Source organism: Dermochelys coriacea, chromosome 8, assembly GCF_009764565.3.
Source record: "Dermochelys coriacea isolate rDerCor1 chromosome 8, rDerCor1.pri.v4, whole genome shotgun sequence".
Lineage (NCBI taxonomy): Eukaryota > Metazoa > Chordata > Testudines > Dermochelyidae > Dermochelys > Dermochelys coriacea.
In genome coordinates this window covers 18,344,311-18,361,865 of record NC_050075.1, presented here as the reverse complement: position 1 = coordinate 18,361,865, position 17,555 = coordinate 18,344,311, and the positions used below count along the sequence as shown (strand labels likewise).

The 17,555-nt window shown below is 42.0% G+C and overlaps 1 protein-coding gene across 3 annotated transcripts in view; it reads right to left on the bottom strand.

Annotated features, from left to right (window-relative positions):
* The window catches only part of RBM27 (RNA binding motif protein 27), a 50,305-nt gene that overhangs the window by 16,161 nt on the left and 16,589 nt on the right, over window positions 1-17,555 (bottom strand). For 2 of the 3 annotated variants that reach the window (XR_006283125.1, XM_043520209.1), the window contains exons 9-19: window positions 16,218-16,367; window positions 14,062-14,209; window positions 13,573-13,723; window positions 11,948-12,223; window positions 11,671-11,811; window positions 10,375-10,497; window positions 8,442-8,516; window positions 8,146-8,310; window positions 6,930-7,034; window positions 6,627-6,818; window positions 48-134 (exon numbers count right to left, since the gene is read on the bottom strand). Coding sequence is in view for 2 of the 3 variants with exons in the window: in XM_043520209.1 (XP_043376144.1) it covers window positions 48-134; window positions 6,627-6,818; window positions 6,930-7,034; window positions 8,146-8,310; window positions 8,442-8,516; window positions 10,375-10,497; window positions 11,671-11,811; window positions 11,948-12,223; window positions 13,573-13,723; window positions 14,062-14,209; window positions 16,218-16,367 (1,613 nt within the window). In the remaining variant the exon portion in view is untranslated. The remainder of the gene's footprint in view (window positions 1-47; window positions 135-6,626; window positions 6,819-6,929; window positions 7,035-8,145; window positions 8,311-8,441; window positions 8,517-10,374; window positions 10,498-11,670; window positions 11,812-11,947; window positions 12,224-13,572; window positions 13,724-14,061; window positions 14,210-16,217; window positions 16,368-17,555) is intronic. The other variant, XM_038413115.2, reaches the window with a different exon arrangement.

Genomic DNA, 17,555 nt, shown 5'->3' with positions numbered 1-17,555 from the left:
GGATTCTTACCCTAAAACCACAGGAAGATTTCCCTTACTGAACTTACATTTTCAGCTTCTGAGCGGGACTTAAAAGTCAGAACGACACTTAAAGGAGAATCCTCTTCTTGGAGATCTTCAATATCTCCAAATTTCTGTGAAACAGATGTACAACAAGAAAAAGCATCATTAAACAGGTGTGCTAGTTGGACAAACCATCATATCGTAACATGGGCCTATTCAAAGCTGAAATTTAAATATGGCTTTTTTGGTGGAAGGAAGAGATAGCCTGAGGCTAGAAAGCGGTCACAGCTTGTACCATTCCAGCAGTAGTGTATAGCCTCAAGCCTGTCTCCCAAGAAACAGATTTAAATTACTTGCAATTAAAATTCACTGCTCAACTAGGAACACCCCCCCACACCCAAAAAAGGGCCTTCACTTATCAGAGTGTTAAGAACTCTCATTCCCACCCCCTCCCCCTTAATCCTCTCCTCCACACACATACAAACCCTTCCCCATCACATAACTTCTCTAGTGCCAGGAAGTAGTTCCTTTTGGAGCTCATTAATTTGCAAAAGGGAAGCTGTTCAGCAAGAGAACCAGAGCACTCTACCAGAAAACAGAAGCTTGATCAATCCACTCTCACTAGATCAATCAGATGTTTGCATTTTACAACTAACCAACTCCCTTTACTCTGAGTATTAGGGTGGCAGTAACACTGAATCACAGTACTAGAGAACCAGATTAGCTTTAGTGTACCATCTCGCTGAAATGAAAGCGATTTACAAACTTTCATACTGTATTTGTCTTCAATACAAAAAGGATGTCGTCAGTGAAAGCATTTCTTGAATCTTAGTCTAAGTAGGAGAATGAAAATTATTTTTGTCTTCTACCTTAATTTTATGTAAAAAACTAGTAAGCTTCTTGGAAACAATTTATTAACTTAGATAATAGAAATGATGGTATGCCAAATCTCTTACTGCAGATCTAACAGCTGATGCTGCTGAACTAGCAGGGAATATTTTCACAAGAATGTAAGTCACTTGGAAAACTGGGAAAATTCCCAGAGGATGGGCACTATAGTGCAGTACTTCACGTTCAGCTAAAAAACACTAGAGCAGGTCGAAAAATATTCCAACAAAACATTTTTCATCAGAATTGACCAATCCATTGAAATCTAAAGTGTTTGGCAGGTATAATTCTCATATCTTATTTCAGGAGTCCAAGAGAACCCTCTCTGGTCACATGGCAGGCAGGCGAGTTGGCAGGAGGCCTTCCTCAGAGTCCTGAACCCTAGGGTTTGCAGCTCTGAGTTAACCCACCATATGGGGCACAGCCAGGATTCCATTCCCTTGTACAGAGAACTTTGAAATTTTTAGGTTTAGTTCCATTTTGGAATGAAAACCAATTTCAGAACTATGAAAATTCTCTGTGAAAATGAACTCTCTTTCTCTACTCAACTCTAATAAATGGTTCTTAATATTGCCCAGGTTTGCCATACGACTGCTTCTTCTTTGCAAAAGTTTAGGTATTCTTTGCATTAACTTGGTAAGATTCAATGTCACGTTTCACAAACACTGCATTTGTTTCTATTGCTCTGATTATATTTTATGGATTACCCAAAAAGTTAATAGGCTTCTCAATTAAGAAGTGCCAGAAGACATTTAGGAAAGATGTTTAGGAAAATTTATCAAAAACTTGATATTAATTTAGTTGCGTCCCATACTGACGCTGGATGTTGGGCTGTGAACTGTTAAAGGGACCTGAAAGCTGCAATATGAACTTCCTACAAAGTTAAATTTGTGAAATTGCTGCTTTGCTTGGAAAAAAGACAGACAGTTATCTCTTCCATAACTGGTGTTCTTCGAGGTGTGCTGCTTATATCCATTCCATATTAGGTATGCATGCTCACCACGTGCACCGGTACTGGAAGTTTTCCCCTCAGCAGTATCTGTAGGGGACCGCCTCTGGCACCCTCTATAGCGGAGCCTGTATGGTGTGGTATAAGGGGTGCTGCTGGTTCCCCCCACCCTCAGCTCCTTCTTGCCCAAAACTCTGACAGTGGGGAAGGAGGCTGGGTCATGGAATGGACACCAGTTACAGAAAAGGTAACTGTCTTTTCTCCTTTGAGTGCTTGCTCAGGTCCATTCCACATTAGGTGGCTCCCAAACAGTACCATCGGAGACGGGTAGGAGTTCACGAACACGTAGATAGCAACACAGCTCTGTCGAACCCAACATGGCCTCTGGCCTGCTGAATGATGGCATAATGTGCTGTGAGCATGTGAACAGAGGACCATGCCGCAGCGTTACAGATGTCCTGGAGAGGGATGTGCGGCAGGAAGGCCACCAAGGACACCTGAGCTGTAGTCGAGTGGGGTCTGACAACTGGTGGTGGCGAGACCCTGCCAGGTTGTAACAGGTCCTTATGCAAGAGGTGATTCAGTTGGAAATCCTCTATGAGGACACCAGAAGGCCCTTCATCCTATCCACTGTAGCGATGAAGAGCTGAGTTGATTTATGGAAAGGCTTGGTGCCTTCTAGGTAAAAAGCTGTTGTAGGAGCAGCAGTGATCTGTATGCTCTGTATAACCTGTATGCTCAAAAGGTCTGTTACACTTTCCCCCCCATTTTGTCTCCTCTCCCTCTTTGAATACCTGTGAAGTAGCTTTCCCCCTCCACCTCCCTCCTGGAATGCTTGTGGGATGAATGGGCTGGTTGAACAGCTGGAAGATCAGAAGAGCTCCCAGGTAGACAAGGTGCCTGGGACTCTAATTAGGCAGCGCTCACACACCCAATACATGGACGCTGCCTGAGGTGGAGTGTGACCAACCAGACCTGGCCCAAATCATCTGTAGCAGCAGGCTATGAGGAGCAGGTCCTTGAAAGGGGAAGGGGCCATGTGCTCAGGAGTGCACTCAAAAGCATGTACCTCCCATGAAGGCCCTTTGCCCAGACTGCCTGGCCAGTGGTTCGCCGCGTTGCATTCTATAGTGCCTCGGGAAGACTTACTTTCATTGCACCATCCATTGCTGTGCTGTGGGACACTTATCTTGAAGAATCCTGACATCTCCAATGCTGTGCCTGTCCTACGAGTGTGAGTGTGATGCCCCCCCCCCCGACCCTTCTTTTCAGCTTACCTATCAGTATAATAAACACGCGGCTTTCTGTCAAAAACTGGTGGATCATTAGTCCTCCCTAAGCTTACTAGCTGGCCCAATTTTGGGTAACAAAAGCCAAGGCCCTTCAGATGTCCAGCATTTGAAGACGCCTCTCTTTGCTGGTGTTGTTCGGGTTTGGGACAGAACACCGGGAGGAAGATGTCCTGGTTCATATAGAAGGTAGACACCACCTTTGGCAGGAAGGCTGGACCACAGCTGAACCTTGTCTTTGTAGAAGACCGTGTACAGCATTCTGAGGTTAAGGCTTTAAACCCAGAGACTAGCCTCGCTGACATCACCGCCACCAGGAAAGCGACCATCCATGACAGGTGGGAAAGGGATCAGTAGCCCAGTGGCTCAAAGGGCGGGCCGTGAGCCTAGAGAGGACCAAGTTAAGATCCCACTGCAGAACAGGGGTCCCTACCCGCAGGAAGCCTCAAGACCTCTCAAGAATCTGACCGTCATGTCATGAGAAAACACCATCTGGCCCTGGATCGGCAGGTGAGAAGCAGAGATAGCCGTGAGATGCACTCTAATGGAAAAGTGTGCCAGGCCCTGGTTCCTCAAATGAAGCAGGTAGTCTAAGGTGTATGGAAAAACGCGAGGGACAGATGTCTTGCTCAGATGCCCAGTGGGAAAAACTTCGTCCACTTGGCCAAGTAAATCAGTCTGGTTGAGGGCTTCCTACTCCCCAGGAGAACCTGTTGGTTCAGCCACGCAGCAGCCATGCCGAGAGGTTGCTGGGAGGATCTTCCCAAATATGGTGATCCCCGTCTTGGAGACCAATGATGGCAGGCTGGTAACTTCGGTCCCTTGATTAGTCCCAGGATATGTACCAAGCTCTTGGTGATCTGAGGGATTGGTCTCTGTGCTCCTGCGGGAGGGAAGGGGGAAGCGGGGGGGGGGGGGGTATGCCTCAGTGAGTCTGTGCCAGGCTACCAACGAAATATGCCTCAAATCCCGCTGTTAGTGCCCAAGGTCCGGGGACCAAAGAGGGCTCCACTGAGCCTGCCTATTTAGCTCTGAGGTGTGACGGCTTTGGGTGGGCGAGCGGTGATGGGATGTCCCATGTGATGGGGAACAGTGCTGCTGAGGTCCCAAGGTGGGTTTACCCTGAGACTGGGGTACTGCCGGAGCTGGTGTGGGCAGCATCAGAAGCGTCAGGATCTCCTGATCTGCCTGGAGGGCTTTGGGCATCGATGGCACCTGAAGCTGACGGAGGCCTGTACTGCTATCCAGACTCCCAGGCAAGGTATGGGATGGGCTGCACCACTCGACTTGAACTGGGGCCTGATTTCCCGAAGGGAGCATTGAGCTGCCCGGCGCGGGTCTTGACTCACCCCGAGCCCTTTCCTTTCCTTTGCAGGAAGTAGATGATCTTCCCCTCACTGTCGTCTTTTGCTTCTTGGCCAGAGCTGTGGAGGGGGATTGGTGCCAGCTCATGGACGGTGCTGACAGAGCACTACGCACTGACACTGCAGTGCTCGGTGCTGAGTCAGACTGTTATTCCAGTGCCGCATTGAGTGCCGACTCCACCAGGAGTGTCTGCAGGAAGTTGTCCTGCTCCTTTTTCGACCTGGGTTTGAAGGACTTACGAAGACGACACTTGTCGCTTATGTGCCCTTTGGCCAAGCACCTTGGGCAGCTACTATGTGGATCGCTGATTGGCAAAGGCCATTTGCAACTATTGCAGGGCTTAAAGCCTGGGGACGGGGCATGCCCCATCCCAAGGCTGAGTCCCATTTGGGACTAACAAAAACTAAGAACTATTATTAAGGGTAACTATATACAACTATATTACAGGTTTTATAAAATTCGCAAGAATGGAGAACAAAACACTGCCAGCCGAAGCAGCAGAAGTTCCAGCACCATCCCTGGCAGCAAGAAGGAACTTAGGGTTGGGGAAAACCAGTAGCGCCCCTTATACTGCTCTATATGGGCGCCATTCCCTATGGATACTGCTGCGGGAAAAACTTCCAGCATCGGTGCATGTGGCGAGCACACACTCCTAATATGGAATGGACATGAGCCAGCACTTGAAACAGCAGTGCTTTACTTTTTAAGCTACATAGAGAGAAAGGGTTGGCTAGGAAATGCCTTTGGTGGGTAGATAAATACACATACATGTCTCTCACAGACTGTAAAAGGCTGTTAAGTATTTTTTATACTTCTAAAGTCCACATTTCAAAAGACTTTAAAGCAAGGTAGACAGTAACATGCATAAGATGACAGAACAAGGGAAAAAGATTCATTTCGCCACATGGTTTTCTGTTTTGTTTTTGGTCTACATACACACTTATGCTCCTGCAACATGAAAGCAATACCCATGGTAATATACTATTTTGAAGTAAACTGTGTACTGAAGGTATGAAAGCACACACTTGTGAGGTGTAATATGCATTTGTTTTAATGCATGCATTTCACTATACCAAAGTAGTTAACTTTAGTTCATGAATCTTAATTGTCAGAAATGTACTGACTGCTACATCCACATTACACAATAGGCAGATAGGTGAGCAGTGGCCTGCTCCCAAATGCACATACCCACACTCCACAGACAAGCTAGCTAAGGATCTACTTACCACAAGACGTGCATTTCCAGTGTTTGAGTAGAGACAATGGGGGGGGGGGGTTGGACAAATCTACGCACCTGGACATCCATAGAGACTGCAGTGCAGATATACCAGATATGGCAAGTATTCTATTGGGGCTTGCAAGGATTACGTTTTTAATCAGTAAATGTCAATTTCACCATATACACTAATGGATGAAAAAAATATTTTCCTCAATAAAAAAAATTTACAGATTGGCAATTAAGAAAAATGCTGTTTGAGAACTTTTTAGAGTAAAAATCCAGTATATACTTGTATATCTAGTATATAAAATGTATATACTTTTGAATTAGGCTTGTTCCAAATGGACTTGCAAATGAATAAAAGTAGGTATGATTTGTTGATTTAAGGACATTCACTTCATATATTTTAACATGTGATGTTGACAATTTCAAAAATTTAAAGCTTTATAAACCATTAAAACAGAATGTCAACCTCTAGTGTCATTAACTGTCCGCCCCTCCATAATTTCCTGCAACTGTGAAAATTAAAAATTGATAAAAAGCAAACAAAACCCCAACTTAAAAGACGATATCCACTGAAATTATAAAAAAATAAAAACTGAATTTTGCCAAGCCTGGTTACATTTAATAATCCAAATCCCAATTTTGGAAAGCAAAACTATATACTTAACTTGTTCTATGATTTTGGGATAGTGATACGACTTATCTGTATTATGGAAATATGAATAAAGACACTCATCTTCAAGATGCGGGGGGGGTTGGGTGGGGGAAGAGGAGAGGAGGCTTGTGTGTGAAGTTACTTTGAGTTCCTCCATTGGAAGACACTAAAGAAACACCAACTCTTCAATCTGCAGTACAGAATCATGACTGCATTTTTTTTCCAGTTTAAGTTAACTATCCAGAGCTGACTTACAGAGAAGTGTTGTAATAATTCATCTTTCTCCTCTTCTACGAAGCCACCAACAGTTAGAGCTTTGGGGCGGTGATCCACTACCATATGATTCAATGTGCCCCTTCCTCTCCCACCACGACCTCGTCCTCTTCCTCTGCCTTGAGCAGATATCACCTTTCCTCGACCTACAGGCAAGATACCTAAACGGGCAGCCTGTTAAAAAGAAAGGCACATAGTGGGCAAAGCTATCTTCAGCTTTCAGGGGAGTTGAAAGCTTCATGTAACAGACATAAAGCACTGGGGCAGCACTCCTTACAAACTCACCTCAACCTGTAGTTGACTGAGCTTTTTCCTCAACTCTGTTGTATCTTCTCCAGAAGACAATCTTTTATGAAAGTCCAGTTCTGCATCTAAAAGCTCTTTTTGTGCCTTTTTTTTTTTAAAAAAAAAAAAAGGGGGGGGCGAGAATATTAGTACTTATCCTCTTATCACCTTATTCCATTTTGTTTAGCAACAAACTTTAGAAAAATCCCTCAGTATCCATATTCCTCCCTAAGCCCAGTGTTCATGCCCAGTAGAAGAAAATGTTCAACCCTGAAGAGAAGACATTTGAATTCCTGTGTTGAAATACATACAATGCCAAGCTGGTAAAGTTCCTTTGGACAAGCAAACTATGATTTCAGTGATCTCTTCTCAGTTGATCATTGAACTATATGGATCAAAAGTAACTTTCAAAAAGCTATTTTCTATTGGAGTTGATGCATTTGCCCATGCTTATACTTATCAGTAGGTATTTCGTTATAAAGATCACAGTGAAGCAATTTTTGATGTTTTCACAGGTATGAAAGGATTTTATTTTATATTAAATGCTGCAGAAGGACAATTTTACTCCTTGTGGGAGTGCCAGTTAGTAGTCATTTATATTCCCACTAATCTATCTTGGCATTTAAATACTAGTAGAACTTGCTTTGTTCTTGCACCTAAGGCTTTTGCTTATACCTTTCCAATATGGAAAGTTCAAACAATTCAAAGTAATTAAAAACAGTATCCCTAATGCTTTTTAAATATCTGTATTACTGTCACTGTGTTACAAGTTACTGAATTAGAAAAGTAATCAATACCTTACTGTCTCATTCATGCAGTACAAACCAGCATGTACTGGGTAACATGACATAGCTCACATTCAGGACCCAAAGAACTGGATTGGCAAGAAAAACTAATGATTAAATTAGTCAGTTTGATTTCTTCTCAGAACTGGTGTGATGCATTTTACTTCAGAAAGCTGACATTCAAGCAATGTCTGTAATCAACTTAAGGTCTGAGATACACTCAGATTACTATAACAACTAGGTATACCAGTTCCCTTTGTACCAGTGTCCTAAAGCGTATTAGCTTTCCGCTTTGTTCTATTCCCCATGCTTCATTGTCCACTCTGAAAGATGAGGTGATAAAGTAAACCTGAAGACAGTATTGCCCACTTGCTAAAAGTCATAGTAATGACTTATTTCAAAAGATTGTATGAATGTAAGAATGCACACACCTCTGTCTTGGACTTCAGTTTGGATGGCGTGGAGGCTACAGATGAAGTTTTCAATTCATCCTTTAATTGAGAGATTTTTCCTGTTAGTTCTTTCAAGGTCTTCATTATTTCTGCCCTCTCCTCTGGTTTCGTGGCCTTATTTTTCTCCAGCTTAGATATCAACATCTATGTATGTTAAAAAAAAAAAACCCACCACAACTGAGCAAGAAGATACAATTTAGACAAGCAATCAAATTGAATAAATTTGGTGCCCACTGGAATCAGAATGCAACAGCTAGAATACATTCCAGACTTACCTTTTGGCATTCTATTTGTTTTTCTAACATCTCCTGCTTCTTTTTTCTCATATCTTGTTGAAGCTTTATTGCCTCCTAAGTGAGAAGGACATATTTTCAGTTATTGGGCATATACAAGTTTCTATGATTAGGAAGAACTAGATTAAACCAGAAGTAGAACCACGTTTTCTTGGCTGAGATCTAAAGTAACATCCATTTAGTACTAGATTTGTCCTGCAGTGACATAATGCTACACTGGATGGGGGATGGATTCAGTAAGTCTTTCATCGATAAGTTTCCAATTATCCCATATATAGAAGAAAGGTCAATAGCAGCAGCTTTTCTAACACTCCTCCTGCCAACTGCTCAGCTGTTATACTTTTTCTTTAAGCTCTAATGAAGATTAAAAGTGTGTGCGCTGCACAAACAAAGAGGCTCTGATCCTGATTTACTGCATCACAGTAACACCTAAATGCCCTAAGCTAATGCTGCAACATGCACACAAAAACAAGGGATAGCACAGACCACTTAAATGAAAACATGCGTCTCTCCCAATTCCCCTTCATCTTTTTACAAACAACTTTCTCGGTCAAGTAGGATAATTTAAGTGCCTGAGAACTTTAGAGATAGAGTAAACATTCTCTGATACAGAACACATCAACCTCACAATAAGAGCATTTCCAGTAAAGACAAAAGAGATAATACACTTTACACCATATGCTCTCTTTACTGCAAGGGGGAACAACTACTGAAAGCCACTTGGCCCACCTAGAAGAAGAAAGTAGCCAAAAGGGCTGCTCCTGATCCTGCTTAGCCACACTGTCTCTCTGCAAGATATCCAGACAGCCCACAGGCTGTACTAAAAAAAAAGTGAGATCACCGTAAGAGTCAAGTTGTCCCAGAACTGCTCACTGCTCTATAGGAAAAGTTGGAGTTAAAGCTAAGTGATGGGGTGTATTAGGCTCGGAGGCCCCCTGCTGGAGGACTCACAGTCCTACCACAACCTATCCAAAAAAAGAATAGTAGAGGAGAGTCCCCCAAGCTACCTAGAAAGGCTGCAAGGATCAGCCAACCAGGGCCCAGCAGACTCCTATAAAAGGAGCTACAGAGCCAGAGTGAGTTCAGTCTGCTGGCAGGGTCTGGGGGAGCAAGGAAGGTGCTCCTGGCTGGCTGCAGGAGGTGCAAGGGCCAAAGTAAGCAGTTACTGGCAGGGACTCGGGGCACAGGAAAAGTGCTCTTGGCTGGCTGCTGGGACAGGAGTAAGATAAGTGCCACAGGGAAACACAGTAGTTAGTGACGTGGCACACGGCTGCTACTTAGAGGGTCCTTGGATTGGGACCTGGAGTAGTGGGCAAGCCTGGGTCCACCCCAAACAGCCACTGGGGAAGTGGCTAAGCCCTAAGCTGAAAGAGGCCCAGGGAAGGGCTGCATCTGGAACAGTGTTATCACCAGAAGGTGGCTGAACTGAGACTGATTCTGCTGGAGACAGTGAACTGAGTTCAAGAAAAAAGTGGCTGAGTTGGAGAGCAGGGGTCACTGAGGACTCAAGGGAAGGCAAAAGTCGCCAGGGAGGAAGTCCTGGTGGCACTGCTCCACTCCAGAGTAGGAACCTTTGCAAGGTAGTCCAACCCCAATTGAGGGTACCATGATGGGCCCTGATGGATGGACGGACTAAGGACTGAGCCAGAGAAGGCTTGAGGGCTTTGAGATATGCTCTGTAAAACTACATCCCAGAAGGTGCTTGTGTGTTTTCATGTACGGACTGGGTGTGACTTGGCCAGAGAGCTGAGTCACTGGAGACCTGCTTGACAGGCACAGTGCCTAAGTGCTTGTGAGTGGAGAACTTGAGAAAAAACTGCAGGCACACTGCAGGGGGCACGCTGACATCAGAGGTCATTTCTGTACAAGGATCTTGACTTTTAGAATATCCATCAAACAATGTATGTACAAGTACCTGTTTCTTTTTAAGGGCCTCTTGAACATCATGGGATTTAGATCCTGTGCCAGATTTCACAGAGGTCTTTAAGTTTGGGGAATTATACACCATTTTTGTATGGCTTGTAGAAGTAGGAAATGTCTGAAATAATAGAACACTAAAATGAACGAGTTTATTATGCCAGAACATAGTTATAAGCACATGAACAAGCTTTAAGAGTAAGGCACCCAATTTACAACCAAGATAGCATGCTTTCTTTTTAGACATTCGGTATTTAGGTGACACATGACCATTTAATATACAGAGACAAGGTGGGTGAGGTAATATCTTTTATTGGACAAGCTCAAAAACTTGTCTCTTACCAACACAAGTTGGTCCAATAAAAGATATTACTTCACCCATCTTGCCTCTTTAAATATCCTGGGAGCAACAAACTACACTGCAAACTTAATATGCACACATGCATACAGGAATCAACAGCAGCATAATTCTGCCCAGAAGAGTAACACCTGAATGCTTGTCGAAGGCATTTGACAAAAGCAAACCTCTCCCTTCCCTCATCCAAAGTTCTTATTTGGAGAATAATACAGGGAAAGATAAGAGCCAGTGAAGCCATAACAAGGTGATGCTGCCAGTTACACAAACCACAGCAGGATCAAATTTCTCTCTGCTAACCACTATGGAGACTAAGTATATTACTTCTGCATTATATACAGGTTAGCATTCCCATGCCAACAATATTATGCCTTCTGCTCAGAATTTTAGAACCATGATTCCCATTAAAATAGCAATAGTAGTTCAGCCTAAACCTTGCATGATTCTTCCTCTCCCACTACAAGCATATCGTTTGGTTACCAGGGCTGTTTTGCACCACAGCATCAGTGCAACACAATCCACATTACCCCGAACTGTCTGAAGTTTGCTATAGAACCATATAAAAAAGTACCTACCCATGCAGGTCAGTGCACATGAAATTTACAGGAATAAAAAGTGAAATCTTGTCACCAGAGATCTGACTGACTATACTGAGGGATCAGATTTGTTAGCTAAGCAATACCTTTTGACAATTTATTTTTCTAATCATACCTATATTTTAAGCCAAGATTCAACAATTATTTCCCACAGACATTACTCCAATTTAGCAGATAGGATATTGGAGCTACAGAGATTAAATGACTTGCTAGAGGTCACACAGAATGTTAATGGAACCACCACAAACAGAACCCTCAAGTCCTATTTAGTCATCTTCTGATCTAACCAATAGTGAAAGTATTAAATCTTGAGATTCACAGGCATAATCTTTATCAAACATACCTGAGAATCCTCCGCAGTAGCGCTGGACTGATTTAACAAATGTGCTGCATCTGTCTGGTTTCCACCTGCTGCTCCAAGGCGACGTTTAACTGAAACCTTATTAAGGACATAGGCACCCGATGCCAGTGGTTTAGTTATCACCTGCGTACAAGTACGTATAAAAAGAAAAGATTATATAGTTGCATTTTTAAAGCACTATCCACTTTGAAGCATCAATGATCTTCAATGCTCTGACTAGTTTGACAAAGCAGCCTTATTTTGCATGAAGGCAGTATACCTTTGACACATTGCTATGTACCGTTGCAGCTGGAGGTTGGGCAGTCAGCGTTTGTTGTTGAAGATGAAGCTGGTGATGCAGAGATTGTGGTGGTTGCTGCTGGTGATGGTGCAGGTGTTGCTGCAGCAGTGGTGGCTGCTGCTCATTTTCCCTATGCCACAGCACCCTTATAAATCGATTGTTTAAAACTGCCTCTGTGCTGGAAATGGCCTTTCTGGCCTCATCATTAGTTAAATATTGAATTAGTGCAGCTTCAGGATCATTCTTGAAAGCAACCTAAAACAGAAGCATATATAAGTATATATAAACAATTGTCACTGATCCATATTTCACAGGAAACAGCACCTGAAACGTCACAAACATTTGTCAAATACAGTTTTACACTGTAAAAGGAGAGAGTTGTATTTTTCAAGTATCGATTACACAAAGATGACACTGATCAAGTCAAAGCCAAATGTCCTCTTACGTACTTTACACAGCACAGACGATAGTGTATTTTACTACATACATAAAACCTACCATTGTGCTATCTGCTATCATCACTATTAAATATTCACTATGAAGTAAAACAGGAACAACCATTGCTGCTCCTATCACTGCTGCACTCTGCATCCCCAGTTCTTCCTTTTAAGCTCCTGTGGAAGGGCAGGGTTTGAATCCATACAAGACTAAATATCCACTGTATTAAGCATTTGGGTTACAGAAGCAAGGAGAATTCTGCCCAAAAGGCCAAACAAAGTCACTACAATGCAAGCCACAAAGGTTTGCTCCATTTTTAGGAGAAATGCCTCCTAATTCCATGTGATATATTTGAGGGAAAAAATGCTTTATTCAATGACAGTATCAAAGACCAATTTTATTTTTCAGTATGAAAAAGGTAATTACATTTTTTAAATACACTATTTTCGGAGGAAGGTAGATTACTACCAATAGAGCAAGTCATTCTTAATAGAGATAGCTAGATATTTTTGGACTAAAAATGTCTTTACTCATATCAAACTCAAAATATAGGTAGATTTTCATAGGTCCCACTTTTTATTCAGTTTTCCTATCAAAGGCCTAAAGGAAGCCAGCCTACTCTCCCAGCCAAACAGTGGAAAACAGTTGAATAAGATGTTAGCCATACAACTCTAAATATTTTGTTTATATAGTGTTCGTCATTCCAGATAATCCCAAGCACCATCACCTGAATTGCAGTCACTTCTGTGGTGGAAAATGGCAGTAAATTGATACGCAGAGACTTTTGGTGAAAGATGCATGGATAAAGCCCTGACCTTATGAGAAATACTATGGGATCTTCAATTCCCATACAAAAAAACAGGAAGGATTTTTGTTTACCAGATCTTTTCTAAAAATCAAGTGTAGGGAGGTCAGTGAACGTTGGGCTTTCAGATCTGATGCTTAACCCCCTTGCTTCACCCCCAGCTTTGGGAGTCCAAAATGCACCTGTGCAAATAGAAGCTACTGTAATATTTTTTAACAGAGTCGAGACAGTAATGCAGAGTGGACCAGGCACAAGAGGCTTCTCATTCAGTCCTTTGCCCTCCCCACTACCTATCCTGATTTCCCAAATGATACAGTATGGTTTTTTTGACCAAAAAAACAAAAAAAAACCTTGATTTTACCTGAATGTTAACAATAGTTCCAAATTTGCTGAAGTGTTCATTGAGTTGTGTAATATTATTCAACTCGGGTGGGATTTTTCGAACTTCCAGCTTGGTGTTAGTGTACTGATTCTTTTTCAGAAATCCTGGTTTATTCTGGTTATTGGCTTGCCTAGAAAAAAGCAAGAGAGAGATAACATTTATGGGAAACATATTGCATACTAACTACTTAATAGCCTACTGTTCATTACTTAGGTTTATCCTTCTATAATAAGGGTAGATGACAAACTCAAGATTTAATGAGACTGTAGTATATGTAGCATTTAACATCTGTATTCTCAAATGGCAGGAGCCTGTTCACTAGGCCCCAGAGTCTTTTGAGAGCCTCTAGCTCAGACAATTATATTCAGAACACTGAAAGAAATCCATTTTACATTACTGATTAGTCAGCTGCATTTAGATAATCTCATCGTCCCTTATGGCTTTATACTCCAACTTATTAGTTCTTACTTTCCCATCCAGGGTTTCTTTACAGATGGCCCTTCCATGCTACTTGGAGGTCTTTTCCTGTTGTCTGGCTCAAGCACCACTCTGGTTACATTGCTGCTGTTATTTGCAATGGAAATGGGAGTTTCAGTCTGGATGATAATGTTGGCCGCTGGAGGAAAAAGCGGTGTATTATTTAAAGTGCTCTAACCGAGACATCCCCAAAATTAGCATTTAAAGTTTAAAAAAGAAGGCTTTGGTTTAAAGAAAAGCACAAGTACACATACTACAGATGGGTACGTTCAGCTGTTAATACTAAAAATCAAAGGTTTTGATAAGCTGCTCAATCTTGTTTATGGAATTACTTCAGGGAATGGAAGTAAGTAGCTTAACAATAAGATGAGTAGTGGAGGGTAAGAATCTCTCTTAAAAATGACTTTGGACAAGCACCATATTAAAATTAGAGAAAAACCCTCAAATTAAACTTCACACTTTAACTTCCAAAGCAAGCATCAGCCTATTTAACTCACTTAAAATATGGTGCTTCAGCCTATATTTGCAGATATCTGTTCAGATCACAATTCATATTGTTTAGCATGACTTTCTTGGGCTGAAGATCAAGACAGAGGTGAGAGGCTGCAGAAGTGCTGGGGAACTGCAGATCAGAACTGGACGCAATTAAAAGAACTAGGGAGGTTAGGAATATTTGCCTACTGCTTGCTTGCATCCTGCTTAGATGCTGCTATTGCCATTAGTCTTTCACTTCCCACATGCCAAATATTCATTCCCCCAAAAAGAAGCTTTTGGAACTGTACATCATTTTATATGGTTTGTATAAGTACCAGAGACTTCGGTAACACCTAGTTACACTAGTGAGAATGAAGGGCACAGAATGCAGATTTTTTCATTTTAAATATATAAAAACACCTTCCAAAGTAAGTGCACCTCTCTTAGCCTTGGAAAACTTTAACAGAAGGGATTGAAACAAATTTGCCTGTAGTGTTCTGGATTTTCCCCATTACTGAAATGCATTCTCAGAGAGCAGTCTCTTAGAGCTTGCGGTGAAGTAAATTCTGTGTTTATGGCATCATAATCCTATGCTATGGAAATGGCATATCAGATTCCACAACAACACTTGACTACTAGATCCCTTGCCCCACCCTCCTCGACCTCCGGGAGCTTCTTTAATGCTGTTCTGGGCCCCAACAGTTTGGTTTTTTTTTAAAAAGCCTTACAGGTTTTATGTGCAAGCTGAAGGTTTTTTTTTTTTTTTTTACACATGAGAATTAACCCTTCATTTAGACTACTCCAGTGCAACTGAATAAATGCAACAGTTCCACACGCAAAAAGACATAAGCTTTCCATGTATGATAGTCTGTTTAAATTAAAAAGAAAAGGAGTACTTGTGGCACCTTAGAGACTAACAAATTTATTAGAGCATAAGCTTTCGTGAGCTACAGCTCACTTCATCGGATGCATTTGGTGGGGGGAAAAACAAACTTTTTTTTTTCCCCACCAAATGCATCCGATGAAGTGAGCTGTAGCTCACGAAAGCTTATGCTCTAATAAATTTGTTAGTCTCTAAGGTGCCACAAGTACTCCTTTTCTTTTTGCGAATACAGACTAACACGGCTGCTACTCCGAAACCTGTTTAAAACAAGCCAGATCTCCATGTGGCTAAGCCCTGCCACAGCAGCTCCTTTGCCACCACCCTCACTTCAGCTGACACAGGGAGTATATGGAGAGAAGATGGTGTGGATGGACGTTCTTGTTGCCAGAATGAACCTTTGTTATATTAAAGCAGTGTTCAGGCTGCTTATGTTAGGATTAGGTAGCTTAAAGCTTTTTGCCCTATCTCACCTCCCAGCTGCACTAAGAGCTTGTTGAGTGCATTTGAAAATTAGAGGGAAAGTGATTTGTATTATGCACTAGTCTGCGCACTAGCAAATCAGTTTTAAGAAATAAGTTGGGTTTTTTAAAAACTTTTAGATCAAGTTAGCATTCAAAATTATCTTCTACTTTAATAAGAACTTTGACATTTAAAAAGTGTGTGAAAGTTATGCCCGAACATTAGTTCAAAGGCTCTATTAGTTTCAGCCTGGAACAAAGAAAAACCAAGTGTGACAGACTCAACTCTGCTCATAAGAACAGTTAGAGCAGAGTCAAGATACCTTTCTTACCTCTTGGATTTGTATCCATCTCCCCAGATGTTAGGCCAATCAGATTTGGACGCTGTGTCTGTGTTCTAGTAAAGAACTGTCGGTATTGAGATCTACCAGCACTGGTAATACTAGGTGCTTCTGGGTTATAACCATCTGGCTCATACGTATCTATCAAGAGACAGGGGGGGTGGGGGGGAAAAAGGGATTTCTAAATAATTCCAAAATTCCAGGTTAGTTGCCTTGAGGAAGATGATTTGAATGCAACATGTCTGATGTACTACACTGAGCACATAGTCCTTGTCTCAAGGAAAAGAGATTGCAAAATAGCATACAGCTATATCACCCTGAAGGTCATCTCCCTACCCACCATGACCAGCAAAACCATGCTGAGGTCCAAGAATTAGAGCCTGGTTTGGATGCGGAGAAAAGATGGGAGTAAAATAGGGCATAGAAAATAAACATAGCCTGCAATCTAAAACAATTGAGTAATATTACTGAACTCTGTAGTAAACCCGTGTTCTACTTAGTTTATCACTGTTGCTACTTTGAGATGTGTTAATACTTCAACCTTTTTCATGCTGCTCCTCAATTCAGAAATGAAAGATTTAAGCCATGTGGGTTATTTTTAATAAAAAAGCCAGGCAGTAGGGTTTCCTTATGGCACTCTGCACTAAATCTAATTATATTCCAGTGTCTGAGGGGAAGGAAAGGACATACCCACGTATTTCCATTTTGCAGGGCAAAAGAGAGATGGACCTTCAGGATGATATAGCTGAACTCTGTTGTGCAATCTCTTTTCCTTGAGAAAAGGGCTATGTGCTCAGTGTAGTACATAAGACATGTTCTACATTCAAATAATTCTAAAACAGCTGAAATATCAGGCAATGATTTGATCAAAAATATTTACCCACTAAATGAGCCAACAAACAGAATTTAGCTATCTGACTCCAAGACCTGAAAGAAGAGCTCTGTGTAAGCTTGAAAGCTTGTTTCTCTCACAAACAGAAGTTGGTCCAGCGGAAGGGATAGCTCAGTGGTTTGAGCATTGGTCTGCTAAACCCAGGGTTGTGAGTTCAATCCTTGAGGGGGCCATTTAGGGATCTGGGGCAAAAATTGGGGATTGGCCCTACTTTGAGCAGGGGGTTGGACTAGATCTCCTGAGGTCCCTTCCAACTCTGATATTCTATGATTCAATACAAGATATTACCTCATCAAGCTTCTCTCCAATTAGACATTAAGGATCATAGCAATCAAAAAGGATAAAGTAGGGCTGTTGATTAATCGCAGTTAACTCAAAAAAATTAATCGCGATTAATCGCAGTTTGAATCGCACTGTTATTTAGTAAATTTCCAATT